General features: G+C 41.2%; 2 protein-coding genes across 2 annotated transcripts; both read right to left on the bottom strand.

The window, feature by feature from the left end:
- Positions 1-234: 234 nt before the first annotated feature.
- Positions 235-1,070, bottom strand: CH25H (cholesterol 25-hydroxylase). Its single transcript, XM_009875845.1, has one exon. It carries the CDS (start codon positions 1,068-1,070, stop codon positions 246-248), a length of 825 nt encoding a protein of 274 aa, XP_009874147.1. The 3' UTR covers positions 235-245.
- A 7,040-nt stretch (positions 1,071-8,110) lies between these two features.
- On the bottom strand, positions 8,111-20,000 carry LIPA (lipase A, lysosomal acid, cholesterol esterase; the record flags this gene model as incomplete). Its single annotated transcript, XM_009875846.1, has 8 exons — positions 8,111-8,582; positions 9,333-9,404; positions 10,486-10,557; positions 11,750-11,896; positions 13,347-13,483; positions 14,822-14,931; positions 15,316-15,514; positions 19,880-20,000. Coding segments are annotated over 8 exons (1,092 nt in total), but the record flags the coding sequence as incomplete, so codon positions are not given.
- Between the last annotated feature and the right edge of the window lie 445 nt (positions 20,001-20,445).

The raw sequence follows: 20,445 nt of genomic DNA, 5'->3' as shown, positions 1-20,445 counted from the left end.
ATGCTTCCCTTACACCTTTGACTCAAATAAATTTAAGCAACAGATATTTACCCTCCCACTTGCAGTCATTTAACACAGGCAGTTCCAAGCATACATACAAATACACATATATTAAAATGATTTGTTATAAATAGCTATTGCTTTTACAGACAACTTCAAATATAAAAACTTCTGTATGTCTTTGAAAAATTAATGTCCCAGTTTAGTCTATAAAAAAACAAGAGTTGGTCCACAGGTAAATATCCTTAATTAGAATGTGACTCCGTGAACGTCCCAAAGAGTTTGTCCCAGTGGGTGAAGTAAGGAGCATAGTTTGATTTGAATTTCAGATGATGGAGATCGTGATGTGGTGCTCCTCCATACAAACCAAAAGGCACAAGACGGTGAGTAGACCATGGAAGGTCGTATCCTGAATGGTCCTCCACTGACAGCCAAATATTTACAAGGAAGAAAATCATTTCTGTCAAAGGATGGCATCCAAGGAGCACTGGGTTGATAGCAGCAAAAAAACCCAGTGAGAGCAATTCCCATACACCGGAATACTGTGTACTAAGAGCAAATGTTGACACATGCTTGTGATGCACCTTGTGGAAGGTCTTGTAGAGCCAAGGCACCTTGTGATGAAGCAAATGCCACACAAAGTACTCAAAATCAAACATAAGCAGGCAAACTCCTACTTCCAGCAGGACCTCGGGCAGCTCTGGAGCTATCACTGGTAGATTCATTGGTCTCCAGTACCAGCGGAGAAATGTCACCGGGAAGATCAGAACGACGTGGTGATACGCACTTTGAATAATGCAAGGCACCATCATTCCAAGAGTTGGATAGTTCTGTGGCTGGATTTTGTATTTTCTCAAGTCTGGTAGTCTAGTGCTTAAGGAGTCCAGTGCAATATATGGGAGACAGAAAGCCATGTATGCTGTAAAAGAAAACAGCACTGGAAAAAACGGTGACTTGATCAGTGGCTCCTGTGCTGTGACAAAGTCCCAAAGAGACTGAAGGCACAACCTGTCCGGCTGGCCAGCCATCGGGAAGCTGAGCAGCGCTCGGTCTGGCAGGCTGCTGTTCATGCTGATTGCGGTCTGAGAGGTCTGTAAATCCTGCAAGCCTTTATCTAGCCTGCTCGAGGGAAAACTCCGCCCATCAGAAATCCTCCTTACTTAGTAGTATGTAGCTTTAAAGAGGAAGCTGCCTTTCCTGTCATACAGAAGCAGTATAATGCATTACAATCTCAGAACAGAATTAGCTGGTGAGGGTAATCACTAGAGCTCGACAAGAGACTTGCAGGATAGGAAAAATAATCAGAAATACAGAACTCTAACACTAGAACTCAGGGAGAGAGGGTAGGACCATTTTCCACTCCACTTAGTGCACACACTTGAAAAAATGCTATCTCTTACTGATTTAAATTGTGTCATCCTTTGCTATCCTTTTCCCTTTATAGGTAAGGGAATACAACCTAACATTGATTAATTTTTTTTTTTAATGTGGCTGCTGCCAAAGATGCATGTGTACCTAAACCCCAGATCTGATCTGTGCATGTTTAGTAAGTAATGGATGTGTGCAAAACCACATTTTCTTACTGATCCCTCGAGTACACAACAGGCTAAGTCAAAATCTTAAGGAAACCTGCACTATGCTTCCAGTCTGAATGTAGTGGCTGTGACTTATTTCCATTTACTTTTGAGGTCATGTTCTCCTTTATGCTCCTGTATCTACCTGACATGGCAAAATCCACCTGAATTGACTAGATGCAAAATTGAGCCAACAACTTTTGAAGAACAAAATATTCCCCAGTTGCTGGGAAGAACGTAGGGTATAATCTCATTATGCCTCCACACAGATACTTAGTGACAAGTATTACTGCACTCCTACAACATTCACTCCATATCTTGACAGCTCTTTCAGCAATATGATACGGAAATCATCCTCTACCCAAGTATCAAATTGACGTACATAATTAAAAAGATCCACTGGTTAGACCTACGTCCTTTAAAGGATCTTCCTTTGACTGCAGGCAAGCACTCCTCAGATAGAAGCTACCAGGCTTCCAACATTTCTGGTTTGCCAAAAGTATTTTAGGGGTGAATGATGGAGGTTTTGATTTAACCACTACAACATCACTTCTTTTGTGCTTTAGAAAAAGACAAACAAAGCTTTGAACATTTAGGGAAACAGAGCTTGCCATCAGCTTCCTATGAACTCACCTCTTTTGTAGGTACAGCATTTATTCTAATGTTGGAAATGAGCTCAACTTCCTGGATGACTTTATTAGCTTGTTCAGATGATTTTAGTTCTTTGCTATTCAGAAAAGAAATCTGATGGGGGAGATGATAGAAGACAGAATTTCCTTGCTTCTCAATAATTAAGAATGATTAATTAGCAGTGACCTTTTCTGAGTTGTGCATCAACTTCTAACACTTAAGTTTGTTTTCAGTTTCAGGTGTTTTCTCTTCAAGAAATCCTGCTCTTAAAGAAGTGCAATTTTGCTCTCTCCTTAGACTTTAAAGAGGTTAATGGAACAGTAACACTATCTCTGCTATTATGCAGGCAATCAGAAGTTCTTCGTTGGAGACAGGTATGGTACAGCCTTCCAAGACTCTACCCATTGCATATATATTTTAGAAATAGATTCATATTCTCTGCTGTTGTGAGACTGTTCCCTTGAACTCAATTAATTTGCAGTGTGGAATGTAGTGAAACTAAAACCCAGTGAGAGACATTAGCTTAACGGATGAGGATCTATATGCGAGAGCTTCATTTCAGTCTTACGACTGTATTTTAACCTGACCTCCATTTCACAAAAAGGACATGGAAAATGCATTTGTAACCCAGTCACCATCTGGGTCTGAAAATATTCTTGAGAGAGATGCTTTCTGGTGATTTATGTAGTTACAATCAGAAATTAGGTCTCCCATCTAGGATATGTGATTCTCTATTTCATTAGAATTATTCAAGGACTAAATTTGTTCTACAATGTATTCAAAATCTGCCTACAGAGAGGTTAACAGAAATTGCTCAGCTCCCCTAAAGACACACCTCTGACTAAATCCCTAACAGCCACGTGAAGTCTCAAGAAGTTTTAGACCCACTGCTGCCTGCAAGGTAAAATTTAAAGAATGCAGATTAGGTCAGAGAAAAATATCCTCAAGTACCCTGAGGAAAAACAAAGGAATTCTGCAGTCTTCATTACTGCTGTATCCTGCAACATAAAAGCCTGAGCAAGACACAAGACAAGGGCTCCGCACCCCACCTGCTGGCACCCCGGGGGATGGGCCCCACTGGGAACCGAGTCAGGTTCGGCCGGGGAGTTTGCCCCGAAAAGTGGATCCTCACGCATCGCAGAGGGCAAACCCTTATTCTCCAGAAACTGAGTTCAAGATGCTTGGCTTAGCCACCAAAATCCACATATTTCTGCTCTGCTAACTTTGGTTTTGTCAGCGCAAAGGTACAAGGTGAAGAAAATGCAAGGTACACACAAATACTTTCTGTCCTTAACTCGGCAACAGGACCCCAGCTTTTTTTACTCAGCTTGCAATGCTGACAAGCTTTCCTATATGTTACAAGAGTCCAAACGGGTCTCTCAAAAAAATCGAGACTCCTGCTATAGAGTTTAGGTTGAAGGGCACATAGCTTGGAATGAGGCCCCGCAAAGGGTCTTAAATAGATTCCACATGAGCACAAGACGCAAGCACCTACTCCAGGCTCCACTCTTAGGTACGAGCCAGGAGGTAAACAGCAACACACTAAATGGGTAGGAAAATGAGGAAAAGTTAGTGGGAGGGCAAACCAGGATCAACATCCTGAAACCAAAGCCAGAGCAAACAGGCAAAAATTTCTTTTTCCCCTTCTCCTCCTCTTGTCCCCCTCAATACAGCAGGATTACTGTCGTACCGAGATGTGGCAACACCCTGGTCAGTGCATGCTGAGCCTTCTACCAGAAAAAGGGTGCTGGGGAAGAGGGCTGGTAACTGGTTCAGGACAGAAGCAGGAGAGTAACCGGAGCAAAGGAAGGTAGAGGCACATCCCTTCCCTCATTTCAAAAGAAACCGTTACGCTGGAAAAAAGGCAGTAAAGTTGAGCTCCTCGCACCCTAACTCACCTCACTCCACGAGCCTGAACGCAAGGAGACAGAAACACACACACACACAGCTCAGTTCTCCGAGGATGTGGGTCTAACCCAGAAATTCAGGCTCCCCCCTTCCCGCTGCCTCCCCCCCGCTCCCCAGTGCCGGGCTACTGCGGGCTCTCTGCGTGCACTCTGCGTGCACCAGCGCCCCCCAGCGCCCGCAGCCCCTCCCAACCACTCCCCCTTAATCAAAGGGCTTTTAAAGAAATGCCTAACAACGGTTGGGGCTGGAAAGCTGCCGGCAAAGTAAATTGTTAATTTCCAAGCTTTAACTTACCAGGATCATTTTTCCAAACAAAAAATCTTCAAGAAAAAAACCAAATCCTTTAAATGTTTTCATTCAGAATTCCTAGTTGAGGAGTGATACATTGGTTTGCATGCTCTACAACTACACACACACACACACACGTCCTTCTGAAGGACTCGGAATTCAGTTTAGACACTTTTCAGCTCAATATCCTCAGAAAATAAGATTTAGGTAATCATGTTACAGGTACAGCTACTGCTCATCCACCTTTCATGATTTTTTATTTCAATAAGGATTTCAATGATTTTATTTTTATAAAGTTATTTCATATGTTTCATTACATTAATCTAAATATGACAAAGAACTTCTGTACTGTGAGGGTGCCAGAGCCCTGGAACGGGCTGTCCAGGGAGGTCATGGAGTCTCCATCTTTGGAGACTTTCAAAGCCCACCTGTAACGTGTTCTAGGCAATCCTGCTTTAGCATGGGGGATGGACTAGATGATCTCTACAGGCTCTTTCCGACTCCAACCACGCTGTGATTTGAAAACACGCTACTGGAGAAGAGAGGCCTTTATTGGCATGCCCATGGTGGGCAAGGCTACAGCATGAGCTTGTATCTTTATAAGACATCAAAGAAAGGGAAAAGACATTACAAATGCTTCAATTATAGGAAAATCTTCCACAAAGAACCACATTATGTATCAGAAAATCTATTTAGCAATCAAGGCTTCTCTCTCAAATCTTAACAGAGTAAATCCATGTGTAACATGGATGTACTCATGTTTCCTTTTTCTGTTTTTTGCATGGCACGTTCACCGTAATGACCAACTTAAAGAAAACTCGTTTATTTTTTCCCAAGCCTGTTACATGGCTTAAAGCAGTAGGAGCTCTGTTTTACCACCACTTCCCTATGCTGAAGCACTTCTATAGTGTTTGAGTTGATATGTTAACTTTTGTCGGTGTTACCACTAGCTACAGAATCATCACCTAGTGTAAAAATACTCTGCACTGAGCTAGTACATCATTCAGTATGTGCCACCAACATACACTCTCTACCATCCTTAGGCTTTCCACAGGAAATGAACAGTGTGAATATACTTGCAGATGACTATAACCCCCCCCATTTTCAAGTTCCAAGCACTACCTGTAGACAAAAACACATGTCTTTACATCTGCATAAGCCCCCATACGCCCAATGGTGTTGTACCTTTCTAAGTAAGAGCCCTGGATCGTGCAGTCACTTCAGATGCACACAGGTCTGCGAGTCTGGCAATCCATCAGCTGAGTGGGGCCCTTCTGGCTTTCAAAGTATAGCTTGATCATGTCACTAAATGATAAGACTAAGTCAGCAGAAGGTGCCCAATGCCTTCTGTTATGCTAGGACACTTATATTATCCAAAGCTGATGCTCAGCTAACTTCAAAATTGTATATACAAACTTATAACATGAAGATGTCTATAGATTATGTACCAGGAATGTAAGATCTGCTTTGAAAAATGTAGCACTCATCACTACTCATTCTTATTAGACCAAGCTTCTCCTGCTCCAGTGAAGCAGAGAAGTTCCATAATGGCTTTTGTGTAAAGCTTCTGCTATTCTGGCTTTATTTCTAGGCATGCAGGGCATTCATCAGCTGACAAAGCTGGCAACACATGGGATTTAATGCACCCTCCTATCTTGACTGCACGTCTACTGTATTCAGAATGCACAGAAAGGTACAGCCTGAGCATATTTATTACTGGAGATGACAAAGGTCAAAAGCTGGGTCAAATGTACCACAGGAAAGATTAGTTCCCTGACTTACTATGTGGTTAAATGCTATTTATGAGATTACCAGACAGTTCGTTAAGCAATCCAATTTCCCAAGGCTTAAGGATGTGATACAAGAAGCTTTCCACCATGTCAGTGGTTTGAGAAGAGGCTCACCTGGAGGCTTAGAAAATTATTCCATCTTGTGAGCAGTTATTTACCTTATTGGTACCTTATTTAAAAGTCACAGAGAAGTTCTCCAAAACAACATGAACGGCCTTTTAGGCTTAGGAAAAGTCTCTTTCAGGACAAAAGTAAAACAGAAGCTTACTTGGCTATTTTACTTTTATACTGTATTTGTTCTACGGATGAATAGTTGTGAAAAATAGACTTGGCTTTCCTCGATCCTGTCCCAAAGATTCACACACATTCATGAAACAACAAGTGAAACACAACACATTGCTCCAAACACCAAGAAGGTCTCATGTTTATTGAAATATCTCAGGCTTAATAAACACGCTGCACATGGCTCTTGCTGCACCATATACCCTCACAACTGCTACATCAGCCACTATGGACTCCTACAGAAACTTCCTTTCAGCACAGCAAGGTGAAGTAAATATGGCTGCTACAAATATAAATCAAACTTACAGGTCCTGCTAGGAATCACAACTGAAATAACATGAACCATTTTTTCCTTAAACAAAGCCTAAGGATTCCCTGAGTCTGAATTAGGAATAATAATAAAAAAAATAATCCTAATTTACGGCTTATGCATCTTTTTGCAATTTTGTTTTTACAAAAGAAATTTGCCTCAGTTTAAAATACACTATTTTCTATGCCATAAAGAAAAGGCTTTTTATTCTGTTGCGATTACTGACAGAGATCTGGGTTGAATCCAGCCACTTCACAGAAATTATTTTCTGGATGGAGGCAACTGACTTTGGAGATTGTTCATCATCTATACTTGACGTGGAACTTTTGTGCAATTCAGAGGAGCCAAAGTCCGCTGCATAGTCATTGGAAAGAGCAAGCCACTTACACTACAGATAATTACAGCTCCAAAGTCAGACCCCCAAAGCAGATGTGAATCTTCTTCCCCCATTAAATGGGGTAATAGGCCCATTTTGAAGTGGAAACTACCATTAATACTGCCAGGCTTCACCAGAGTGTTGTAGGGTTTGTCAACACAAGGGTGGCAAGCACAACATAAGCAGACAAGAAGTAAACAGTCCAATGGTTGGACTTAATGATCTTAAAGGTCTTCTCCAACCAAAACAATCCTATGATTCTATGATTCATAGCAGCAGCTAATTAAAGGGAAAAGTCCAGGCAGATTAAGTCACTCAGTATACTGGGGGAGCTTGTTTTCTAGTGGTTAGTGCAAAGAGAAAATAAACACTTGTATGGTACATCATTCTCCTTGAAAGCCATAACCTATTGATGAAGCTATCTGAAAGTGGTATTTCCTTTAACCGCTTCTCATGTTCCAGGAATCCACAAGGGCAAATAATGATTCTTATCCAGAGCGGGTACATGAAATGTGAAAGGCTTCAGGGACACCATTAAATCAAGAAAAATGCAGCAACGAATCAGTCCCAAAAGAGGAGATTTCAACTGACAGGGGTGATCTTCTCTGCCATCATGACAGTTCTTCTGGGCATTATTGAAAAAGAAAGTCATCTGATGTAGCTAGCTTGCCCATGATGGCTAAAATAACAATGCAGCAAAAAGTCACTAAGTGCTTTTTAAAGTACCAGCACCAAATGGGTCAAGGCAGTACAAGGAGTACTTCTGAAAGGTACTTAGAAATGGCAACATACCGAAAAACAGCAGTGTTTCATGCACGGTGTAATACTGCTTTAACTGTCAAGCACCTGAGGTGCTGAATGGACTAACCTGTCTTTCAGACAGGTCACTAAATTTATATGCGCATGACATAATCCTCCTGCGCAAAGTCACTGCGCTGCTGTTTTTTGAGTGCTGCTGTTTTTTGAGTGCTGCGCCACTGTGTGCAAAATCAGCAGGATACAGGGAGGATTTTTGCAGGAGGGAGAAATAATACTGAGAAAAACAAACCAAATGTGAACCTAATTCAGTAGTCATTGCTGGCATTTTAAAAATGCATCATAAATAAACACTGTAGCATTATTGCCAGAAAAGCCTATGTTCCAAAAAGACAAATTCCTGGTGAACTAATACTTTGAAATACCGCGCCGGTTTAGAGATACTTCTTCATCATGTTAATTATTTCATTATACATGCGGTAAGGTGCATCAAGGCCCCAGATGAAATCCAGATGTTCCCATTCTGGAATGTTTTTGTGGTAAACCAAGTTTGTGATCTGAGTGAGCAGCATAGCAACATCCTTTGGGTCTGCCAGCCAGTCCTGTCCACCAGTCCACACCGCGGTTGGTACAGTCATCTCTTTTATTTTGTAGAATGGGGGAGCAGACTGAGGAGGGGCAAAGTGAAAACAAAAGCATTAGAAAGAACAAGTCTTCAGTGTGATACTGCACTGCAGTGTAGTATAGCAGCAAACGCAAGAAGAATGTGTCAGATTCTCATCTCCTCTTGGGCAGCTAGAGACAGTCCTAACTCAACAGAAAACATAACTCCACGAGTTCTACAGTATTGCAGCATGCATAGTGGTAAAGATGCAGTTTGAGTATTTTACAAGACAGGGTAGTAGAAGTCTCAGAGAATGCATCCCATTCAAGTTATTTCCAAACCCTAATCAAATACCAAAGGCAACTACTACTCTGAAGGTATGACACTGCAATCTTCCCCAGACACTAAAGTGACAAGGAGCAAAATGTTTTTAGTATTGCACACAGTAATTTAGAAGCAAACATGTGTGTAGATTAAACAGGCTGAAGATAAGCAACGCATGTGAATTGACAGTCTATGCCTTATTGTGAGAAATGCAGTGGGATCTCATGATCTAGGCAGGCAGGACCACCCTCAAGAAGTAGTGTGCTATCATAGCTTCGAACCCAAACTACAAATCGACTTAGTAGCACCTCAGAGCTCTATAGTCCTGCCTTGTTTTGTTGTGTTTTTTTTTAAAAGGCAGAGCTCCAGTTGGTTATTGGGCAACACTAGTGGCTTTTTAGTACGCAGCATAAACACAGCACCCACAGAATTGCCCAAGGATTTTTTCATGACACTCGAGAATTATAACATATCCATAAAAGATGCCTACCTGGTTGTAATGAGCCATATTTGCAGCCCTGCTTCCCCAGTCATAAGCTTTGAGTTCCCCAGTCTTCACAGCCTAGAAATAAACAAATATTCACACATACAAAGAGGAATGGTGACACTTCTATTGCAGCAATAAAAACACCATAGGTCATCTGAAGAATCGACAAAGTGCGGGTTGGACTAGATGATCTTTTGAGGTCCCTTCCAAACCCTAACATTCTGTGATTCTGTATCTGACACAAGAAACAGTGAAATGCCAAGTATTAATAAGAGTCACTGCTTTGCCCAGTGTCGCAGGAGTGGGAAACCAACACTGAATGTCATCAGACTTTGTCTTCCAAGATTTCATAGATTCTTTCATAGCAAGAGTAGGAAAGATTAAAGAAAACAATTTAGTGCATCCAAAAGCAGGATGAGGCAGCTCCTTGCTTACTTCTGAAATATTTACCTTGCTACCTCAATGTATATGAACATAGCACAGAACTTTCTCATTAAGTCTACTCTGTATGATTTATCACCTAATACTTTTCAGAAACAGAAGTCTATATACATATCAGGGATCTGGAAAAAAACAGTCTTCACAAATTTCTCTCTGAGGAAAGACTTGAACAGTTCTGTACAGCAGAACACGCTACTTCTGAATAGATGAGCATGTCAAAAGCAGTGCTGACCACCACTTCCGTGGCAAATGGCTTCTTGTATTTGTCAGCCTGCCGAGCAAGCTTCAGGCACAACAGCATCACGGGCATGAAATTATGTACTGAGGTGAAATTCAGGATAGACTAACAAAACAGAAAATGAACTCAAACAGAATAGAAAAGAACGGGCAGTCTGCTGCTTTTCCTCATTAGCTAAAAATGTAACTCGTAATCAAAACGAGGCTTCCTGAAAGGGGAGCAAATGCTTGTTACAGCATCTCTCTGAGCCATTCCACTGTATTGTTTGCTGGCCTGAAGCACTTACAGGTAACACGTCTTCAGAGAAATAGGGGACACGGGTGAGCCACCGTAAGTCAGTATCAAAGCAGCTGCAGTGAACAGCTGCACTTACAGAATTTCACTTGGACTACGCCATATATATATTTTGACATTTTATTACATTTAAACATCAGAGACAGACATTTAAACATCAGAGACAAATTCTGGCAACTCTACCTGGCTCCAATGGATAATGTTTTGTACAGATGTCCCTGCAGGACAGTGTGTTGAATACACATCCACTCGGCTCTGCAACAAGACAGTTAATAAAATTTACTTCTCACACTGCAACCATTACTGCTTTTTTTAACAATTAACTGAAAAAAAAAATCCATCCCTCTTAAAACTGTTATAAACAAAAGTTAACTGGAGCCACACAGACAGATGAGGTAAAGGGTGCAAATATTTTGGAGATTACTTACAATTAACTGCAGAACTTTAAAGCTGAACTTTAAGCCTGGTAATGATATCCCTTAAGTATTTTTTATGTATGCAGAATATATTTTAAAAAGTGCTAGTATTGTAAGAATTGGGAGCACATTAACTAACATTTTGATGGACCTTCAGAGAAATCATGCATTACTCTGCATCTGAACTAGTAACTGTCAGTGCAAAGTCATTCAGAACTTCATACACTTCAAGTTTAGAAGTATAAAATACCCAGGGGAAATTTAGATCCTGGTAGGAAAAAAATATTACCCACCACTAAAACCTTGAAAACTGCATGTGCTGGGAAACAAAACATCAAAAATCTGTACTTTCACCTTGATACAAAATACAAAAAAAATGTACATTTCTGCACACAAAATGATGAAAAACAATAAAGCTAATTTTATCTCATTCCAATAAAAAAAACCCTCAGCCAGCCCTTATCTACCTGTGGGTAAACTGATACCAGCTTCTATTGATTTCAGGGAGTTAGAAAAAATTTAACAAGTATTACAAAAAAGGTGGTCTTACACCAGTTAACCAGCTTTTAGATAACAAAACAAGTCCTACGAATAAGTCCTTTGGAACTAAAACCACAGATGAAGGCATCAGCAGGGTCAGAAATTGGTCTAAGAGGAAAAACAAATGCACTCATCTACCACATGACCAGAAAACTTTATCAGTTCTCTTGAAAACGGTTGAAAACTGTGTCTTTATTCCTCATTTCCTTGCAAAAGGAATTAAGTACTTGCACCATCATATTAATTTAGTCCTCTTACTCACCTCCCCAACAGATCGAAAAATAATGACTTTTAGGTTTCCAGTAACATTTTAAAAGGTTAACTCTATCCATACAAGCCAGGCAACTACAGTTTATCAATGAAAGATATTAATCCAAACTCAGTCTGATAAAGAAGGCATTAGTTTTTTTTCGTAATTACACATAAAGGACAATTAGTGCTGTGATATACCGTTCACAATAACTTAGCTATTAAAAGTCACCAAAACACACCATATTCAAGTTTCTCTCATTAAAACCACACAGAAGAAAGAATATGTTGCCACAAAGGTCATCAAGTATTCTGTGGGTGCAGACATGGGTAGCAAGCCACTTCAGCAAAGAATTCTGGGGGAAGAACTGTTTCTTTCCAAACATGTCCTACAAAATAACAAACACATAGGACAAACATGTAATTGCATAGAATGATCTGGTTTTAATTCTTGTACAATATTCTTGAGGTAATTATTTCCACCTGCACTGGTGGCAGGCATGTCACATGAAAATGGTTTATCTCCTTAGCAATCTTGTTTACAGTCCAACGGGAAGGGCACTGGTAGCGCTTCTGCTAAAAATGATTCAGTCCATTACTCCCACAAAAAGTACCTGGCAACTGGGACCGTCATTAAAGAATTTCGAACCTAGCCTCAAATTCTGATCAGTTTTAAATTTAGTATTAAAAGAGTACTAAAAAGCTTCTTGTCATCCAAATTGTTTACGGCTAAAGTATTTTAAGCTGCATCTGTCAATGTTAAGTGGCTGTGCACTTGCAACTTCCTCTCTTCAAATCATGTGAGAGAAACAAGTTGCATGAGCTGTGTTGGCCACTTCCTCTTGATGAGTATCTTTAAAACACCCAAGGATTTGAAAACAGCCTACTGAGCACTTCCTCAGAAGTGACACAGCTCTTTCTTTAAAGATAGGACTGACTACTGGGTTTGTGGCCATCATGTACTTCTGCACTCCAATTTTTTTTGCAAGTCACCATGAGAATCAAGTTCCTCAGTACGATACAAACATCTGCACAGGGCACTGACCAGCTGCTGTCCTCATCAGACAAAGTTCATTACACGAGGAAGAGGAGACGACAGCTGTTAGCATCACTTTTATGTGCCTGCCTTTGGAGCAGGGAACTAATAATGCAAACAAGCATGTATTTAAATATGTATGAGGTACATTAGAGAAGGGGTTATCTCACAGAACAAACCGCTCTGTGTGGGCGGTGGAAAGAAAAGTGATAGTTAAGAATGACACATAACAGGGTGTTCACAATGTCTGACTTGAGGCACTTATTGCAGCCTGCTAGTCTGCCTACATTCTCTTTGATGTTAATGGGCAAAGGTAAACTCCTCCAGAGGATGATTCTCGGCATCTAAATAAAGCTGCTGCTCTTAATCACCCTCTGAAGGATCATCTTCTAATGCTAAATGGTTAATTGTGAAACAAATCTGTTTAAGTCCATGACAATTCAAGAGTACTCTTTATAAAGCTATCATATGAATCTTCTAAAACAGACCCACTATTTAATTAATCATATGATCGCTGTAGCTTATTTTCTGTAAATATATATATGGAAAAAAGGATTTTTATTTCATCTACTCAGTTATAATTGTGCAATACTACTTTAAACTGATACAAATCTCTCATTAGACAGTAGCATAGCCAAAGAAGCTACTGCTTACTTCTGTAGTATTATTATGGAAAAACTGGCTCAGTACTCTTGTCAAACATGTTAATCTAGTCACAGCTATTAACACTCTTTGCTATGCTGTTTTCAAATAGAAAGGGGGACATCTCACGTGGCTTAAAACATTTACACTCAAATACAAACCTTAAGTAGCAGGTCAGGAAACACTCCCAGTTTTGCCAGAGGGCTTGTGGCAAACTTGACTGTAGCTACTGGTGCCAAGGCAAAGAACATTTTGATTTTCTTAGCCAGCTCTGGCAAAGTTGAAAATGCAATGAAAGCTGTAAATAATAAGAGAATCATTAACAAATCTCACTGATACAAGTTAGATGAGTGTGCACAAATATTTTTAGATCAATAGTTTATTTGTTGACTCTGGGATCAGTTTAGAAGAAAAAAACTACTGCTCTTGCAGAGAGAGGGAGAGAGCAGTGAGAATATGTGAAGACACCCAGGTCAGTGAAGAAGGGAGGATGTGCTCCAGGCACCAGAGCAGAGATTCTGCTCAGCCGTGGTGAAGACTATGGTGTGGCACGATGGGGCTGTAGAAGTCCATCTGTAGCCCATGGAGGACACCATGCCAGAGCAGGTGGATGCCTGAAGGAGGCGGTGACCTCGTGGTAAGCCCAGAGTAGGCTCCTGGCAGGACCTGTGGACGTGTGTGACCCCACAGGGGACTCACATTGGAGCAGTCCGCTCCTGAAGGACTGCACCCCATGGAGAGGACTCATGTTGGGGCAGTTTGTGAAGAACTGTCTCTTGTGGGAAAAACTCATGTTGGGGAAAATTTGTCAAGAACAGTCTCCCGTGACAGGGACTCCATGCTGGAACAGGGCAAGAGTGAGAAGACCTCCCCCTGAGGAAGGAGTGATAGAGACAACATCTAATGAACTGACCACAACTCCGATTCCCTGTGCCACTGAGGGGGAGGAGGTGAAGAAACCAGGAGTAAGGTTAAGCCCAGGAAGAAGGGAGGGATGGGGGGAAGGTGTTATTTTTAAGACTTGGGTTTATTCGTCATTGCCCTTCTCTAATTTGACTGGTAATAAATTCAATTTCTTTTCCTAAGTCAAGTCTGTTTTGCCCATGATGGTAACTGCTGAGTGATCTCTCTGTCCTTATCTCAACCCACAAGCCTTTTGTCATATTTCCTCTTCTCTGTCTAGCTGAGAAGGGCAAGTGACAGAGTGGCTATGGTGGGCACCTGGCCACCAGCCAGGGTCAAACCACTACACAAGTTCATGCTAACTAACCCAAATCTTTCAGCTCTTTCTAGCTGCACATTTAAAAGCACCTGAGCCAGTCCTTACATACAGCAAAACATTCTGGAAATGGGAATCTTTAAATCTTCAGTCTACATGTCTGATGATTCTAATTTTGTTATGCACAGTTCATTAATTTATTTTAACCCATAACTTCAATTTACCATTTCAACAGCTTCCCACTGCAAACACAGAAAGGTTCTTTTCTTTTTAATGATGAAGATTATTCTAGGAAGCAGCTAAAAACCAAAAAAGTAGGTTTCGAAAGCCCTATTTTTTCCATCATTGAAACACATGTATGGAACTTGCTATCATTTCAAATACAATATATTCTAAAAAATGCATCTCTTCACATACCCATTGTGGTGCCCTGCGAATGGCCAATGTAAAATAATTCTTCCTGGCCAGTTTTGTTCAAAATAAAGTCCACTGAGGCTGGAATGTCATACTTCGCCATTTCATCAAAGCTACAAAGCAAAGATAAATAAGTTGCATAAGTAAAGTTATCAGTGTGGAAAAGCTGCACAGAGCTTTGCTGCACTCCAGATCAGTTGTCTGGACATGACGAGAAGCTTCCTTCGGATGAAGCAGAACATGCTGGTGATTGAGTCTTCACACCATGCACCAGTGAAAGCAATTAATGTTCTACTGACCACATAAGAAGGCTGTCTTAGGACACTATACTGACCATAAAACTGCCCCTTGCTGCCCCGACATACATGACAGCACATACAACCAGAAAAAAAGCAAAACTTGAACATTCACAACATGACTGAACTGAGGTGATGGGCAAAGAGAGGGAGAGAAGCCTTCTCACAGTGTATGTAGTTTCTCTAGCACGACTAGGATACCTGAAAACCCAGAATTCTTCTTGTTTCACTGTAAAACGTGTATGTTTCCTGGACCAGGTGTTCCCTCTGCTGTTTCCCAGCCATACATCATAGCCAGCATCTGCCAGCATAAAGCCAAGGCTGTTGTAATCCAAGTTTGTGATCCAGTTGCTGGCATCTGCAAGTAAGCCATGCTGCAGAAACACAGCGGGCCTTGGACCTGAAAAATAAAGGATTTATCATAGCTTCCTGTTCATCTGGAACTGAATGCCCAAGAACAATTCAAGTGAGTTACTGAAAGCCTGCTTTAGATTTGCACTTTAAATATTTAATCTGCTTGACTTAATCTACTAAATTTAGTAATTTTTGTAATATTCACAGTCCCATGAAATAACGTGTTTTCACAGACAGGTACATTTTCTAATTAAGAATTTTAAACTAGGAATTTGTTAGTTTCCTAACTAGAGCAAAAAATACCTGAAGTTCAAAACAGAGAGCAAACGTGTAATAAGCAAATATGAGGAAAGCAGGAGTCACAAGAGAAACCCAGGTAGCCCTTACAAGGGTTTCAAGCTCACAGATACTGAGCAAAGTGGCCCAAGCAGAGTCAGCTAAACTGCTTACGACTCTTGCCCTGAGCCTAAACCTGGGGAAGGCACTCCCATCCATGTATGTGCTACTGAGATCTTTGGTTTCAAGTTAAGACAATGCCAGACTAGGGTGCTGAACTGTGGAAATCTCTGCAACTGGTATTGATACTATTTTTATGCAACTCCCATTACCAAAGCTCTGGCACAACCTGAAAAGCAGTACAAGCAGCCAACACCGGAATCTGTGTTTCAAAGGACTTTCTCCTCCTGACTTAAGTAGTCATAAGAACCACAGTCAAGACCAAGGTGGAATTTAGGAAGTCTCTGTCCTGACTTCCCTATCCTGAAAAGGGAAATGATAATTTTATGTGGAATACAGATCAAAAAATTTAAAGGCTCCTGCTTCTACACAAAGAAAATAAATTAATGTACAGTCCTTTAGGAGGAACGTGACCTTCAGCAAATCCAAAGACCTGTCTCTGGATCTCACTAGCACAGGTGTGGTTTGTTTGTTGTTTCCCCCCCACCACTTAAGTAACTCAAATCTGATAACATGGGAACTTTAGCTCAATGCCAGAGATTACTTTGGAATTTACCTCCTTTGGTGGCACGTCATTCTACTACAATTCTAACTCATGCAATACTTCCTCCATCGGTAATTTAGACCTGGAGCTTTCAGCAGAAACAGCCGAATCACAACTGACTCAGTCACCTACACCTTCCATTCCAGGTCATGTCCATAAATGTTCACTCTGAGTTCTAAAATCCAAATTAGCAGCATTCCTCCCTCCTAGTGATGTTTATACCTCTCACAAGGAACCTTTTCAATGCCTGCTTTTCCCATTTTGTTAAAAAAACATGTTGTGGCACACTGTCCCTGCAACCGGAGCGTATCTCCAGCAGTGCCACGCAACTGCTTACCCCGCCTCAGTAATACTTCATTGCCTTACGAACAGTGTGCAGGATTTTCAAGTCTAACAATAAATTTGTTTCCAGTAACGTTCATCTGTAGCTTTGATACCTTATTCCCTTTTATTAAATTCAGATCAACTGATTTGTTTAGAAACTGGCTCTTCTCAAGCTGCTACTTGCGTATTTCATAACACAGGAAGGGGAAAACTGTTTAACCACTTTAATGCTCCAATTTCTGCCAGTTCCTTTTTCACTTCACCAAGCAGTCACCAGATCTGCACAAGATTTGCACAATCACATGACAAACTAACTTAGAAAAGAATAATTCTCTTTCAGAAAAGAATAATTCTGTTTCACCTCTGATCCTAAAAACCCTAGAGGGTGAAGAAGAAAGGTACATCTTTCACAGAATCACAGAATGCCAGGGGTTGGAAGGGACTGCGAAAGATCATCTGGTCCAGCCCCCCTGCCGGAGCAGGATCACCTACAGTAGGTCACACAGGAACGCGTCCAGGCGGGTTTTGAATGTCTCCAGAGAAGGAGACTCCACAACCTCCCTGGGCAGCCTGTGCCAGGGCTCTGTCACCCTCACAGTGAAAAAGCTTTTTCTGATGTTTTTGTGGAACCTCCTATGTTTCAACTTGTATCCATTGCCCCTTGTCCTGTCATTGGACATCGCTGAAAAGAGCCTGGCTCCGTCCTCCTGACACTCACCCTTTACATATTTATAAACATTAATGAGGTCACCCCTCAGCCTCCTTTTCTCCAAGCTAAAGAGACCCAGCTCCTTCAGCCTCTCCTCACAAGGGAGATGTTCCACTCCCTTCATCATCTCTGTGGCTCTGCGCTGGACTCTCTCCAGCAGTTCCCTGTCTCTCTTGAGCTGAGGGGCCCAGAACTGGACACAATATTCCAGATGTGGCCTCACCAGGGTAGAGCAGAGGGGCAGGAGGACCTCTCTCAACCTACTAGCTACTCCCCTTCTTAAACTACTCTTTCTGCTCTAGTACATTTTATTCTCCTCATTGCACTCCCAAGAAGCTGAAGACAGACTCATTTCCAAGCTCTTATTATCCATGCTACGCAGTTGGTTTAGATTTTTAGTTAATACTAAACCCAAAAATCACTGATGTTTTTTGGGTTTGGGTTCTCTGGACATTTCTTTTTTTTTAGCTGAAGAACTACAGATTTTGTTCCAAAACATCATGTGATATGTCATTCCAAGGAATCCTATTCACATTATGCAGGTATTGCAAAAGAAGAATTATGGTGTATATACACTAAGTCAGCAGTAACACATCGTTGGTATCTTTCTGAGGAAAGATACCACGTCTATAAAAACTTAAGATCAACATGAACTTTGAAATCTTCATTCTTCTAGGAGATCATACTTCCCCAAAGTGCTCAGTAATCCTTGTTTTTAAAATTAAAGCACTTCGCAAAACATGAACTTGGGGTCGAGGGTGTGACAAGGGGAATGTGGAGAATTCCCACAGGTCAGGAAAGTTCTGTTTGCTTATGTCATCCGCGAAGGATTCGACAAAATCAACAGGTACAAAGGCAGCCTGTCTTCTTCCTGTGGGCTTCTCTGAAATTCTTAAGCACAGAGACACCTGCCAGATTTGACCAGCCTCATCCACACATCGATCTTTACACACCCACTTGGTGAGAGACAGCGAACAGTGCAAACATCCTAACTCACACAAACCCAACAGATAAGGTCAGGAAGACTGTTGCTTGGCCTCCAGCAGTGGGGAAGGTTTTTCCACAGGTCTTGTTCACACCCAAGGCCTATAAGACAATCACCGATTTCTTTTATGAGCTCCATGTTTTTACCTCTCAACCCAGGTTTTTTCAGTCCAGCGGGTTCTGAGGCAGTCTGTAGAATACGTACGGTTTCTATGCAAATGGGCTGCTGTTGCATGCATGGGATTGTCTGTAGGGTCATTCACAAGGGGTGGTCACAGGATGGATACAAAACTCAGCCATTGCCATCCATATACACTGCTAATTCCGTATGCAGTGTATGACGACAGTAAGTCTGCTCTTCAGCGTACATTTGTCTCATTTTTAAAGCCTTCCACCATTAAGTCCTTGCAAAAACCTTTGCCCATAATGCTCTTATGTTTCAGTTTGTGTTCCCTCCACCTCTCCTCCCCCTCAACTCTACACCCCTCGCAACCCTTCCACGGTTTTATGCCAGTTTTCACAGTAATTCTTATAGCTTGTAACAGCACTCTGGTGACAGCTTCTCCCAGTCTCCCCATCAAATCACATTCATAAAACAACCTTGTTTGGGTTGACTGTTATCAACTACCTGTTGCGTATCCTAACCTGCAATATATTTTTAAATGCATCATACTCAAGATATTCTGAAGGGTTTTTGTTTTATTATATTGCTTCACCTATTTAAGCAGCCCTGTGAAATACATCACTGTGGTAGCACGCACTAGTGGTCTTGCTTGTACATCACTGCAAAGGAAGGTTCAGATTAACAAATTCTTATTTTATGCAGAAATCAGGCGGTACTTATTTTACAAACATTCTAGTGGGAACTCTTTTAACAAGTTTAGTTACATTTCAGCAGAAAAGGCACTTGAACTTCCCCTACTTCTGAAAATGGTCAGGTATTTTTAACACTTATTTGTTACAAAGAAGCATTTTGAAAAATTGGGTTTGAAATAACCCAACAACGATACAATTCCTTTTCAGTACTTAAAACCCCCCAACAAATCTCAACGTTTATATTCCACCTCCTAGAAAATCCAGCCCTCTCAGATCCCCTCCTTGCCTTCAAAAAATAATAATAAAAAAATAAAAATTGAACCACAATGAAGGGCTTTTATTAATGTCACAAAAAGGCAATGCTAGGAAAAAATAGTTTTCTAACCCCTTTTCCTTTCCTCATGTCATTTTACATGTGCCTAATCTATTTCAGCCATAACATTCACCAATAAAACATTCTAACTGTATAGGTCATACAGTCTTCAGTCATTTTCTGGATTATTACAGGACTAAAGTTTTACAAATCAAAAAGAGCTGTTTCATGACTTTCTGTTTTTCCAAGCAGGCATAAATCTTACCTTTGCTCCTCTCACGGCCTTTTCTCCCATAAGGAATTCTGTTAACAGAAAGGATATACCCATCTTCTGTTGTCACTTCGTACTCCTCACTAGGGTATCCCCTGAAGGTAATAATTTGGCTCTGAAGAAAGAAGAGAAACCACCTTGCAGTAACACTGCCAGCGTCCCCAGTTCATAGCGTGTACAAAGGACTTTGAGTTCCTTCCAAAGACGCGATGTGAAACTGAAGGATGGGGTAGAAATGTGCCATACCACCTGCCTACTCGATGCAGACAGACATTTATCCCAGTATGGGGTCAGGAACTGGCCAGAGCACAGACCTTATCCTGGCAGTTTGGGAGGACTCCCTAGCTTGTCCCCATCCACTGTCACATTAGTTACATGCTGCTTATAGTGAGAAAGGAGACTGAAGTATTGAAAAAGAGATTATGATAACTGGGCAAAACACAGAGATGTGGATTTGGGAGACAGAAATTGAAACAGCTTGCTCTCAAGGAAAGCAGTGTCTTCCAGGAACACGCGAGGACAGAAAAAAGCCACCGGCGCCACAGCAGCATATGGAAGAA

The sequence above is a fragment of the Apaloderma vittatum genome, unplaced genomic scaffold (assembly GCF_000703405.1).
Source record: "Apaloderma vittatum isolate BGI_N311 unplaced genomic scaffold, ASM70340v1 scaffold3409, whole genome shotgun sequence".
Taxonomy (NCBI): domain Eukaryota; kingdom Metazoa; phylum Chordata; class Aves; order Trogoniformes; family Trogonidae; genus Apaloderma; species Apaloderma vittatum.
Note: the sequence above shows the minus strand (reverse complement) of the source record. Positions and strands in the feature narration are given on the sequence as shown.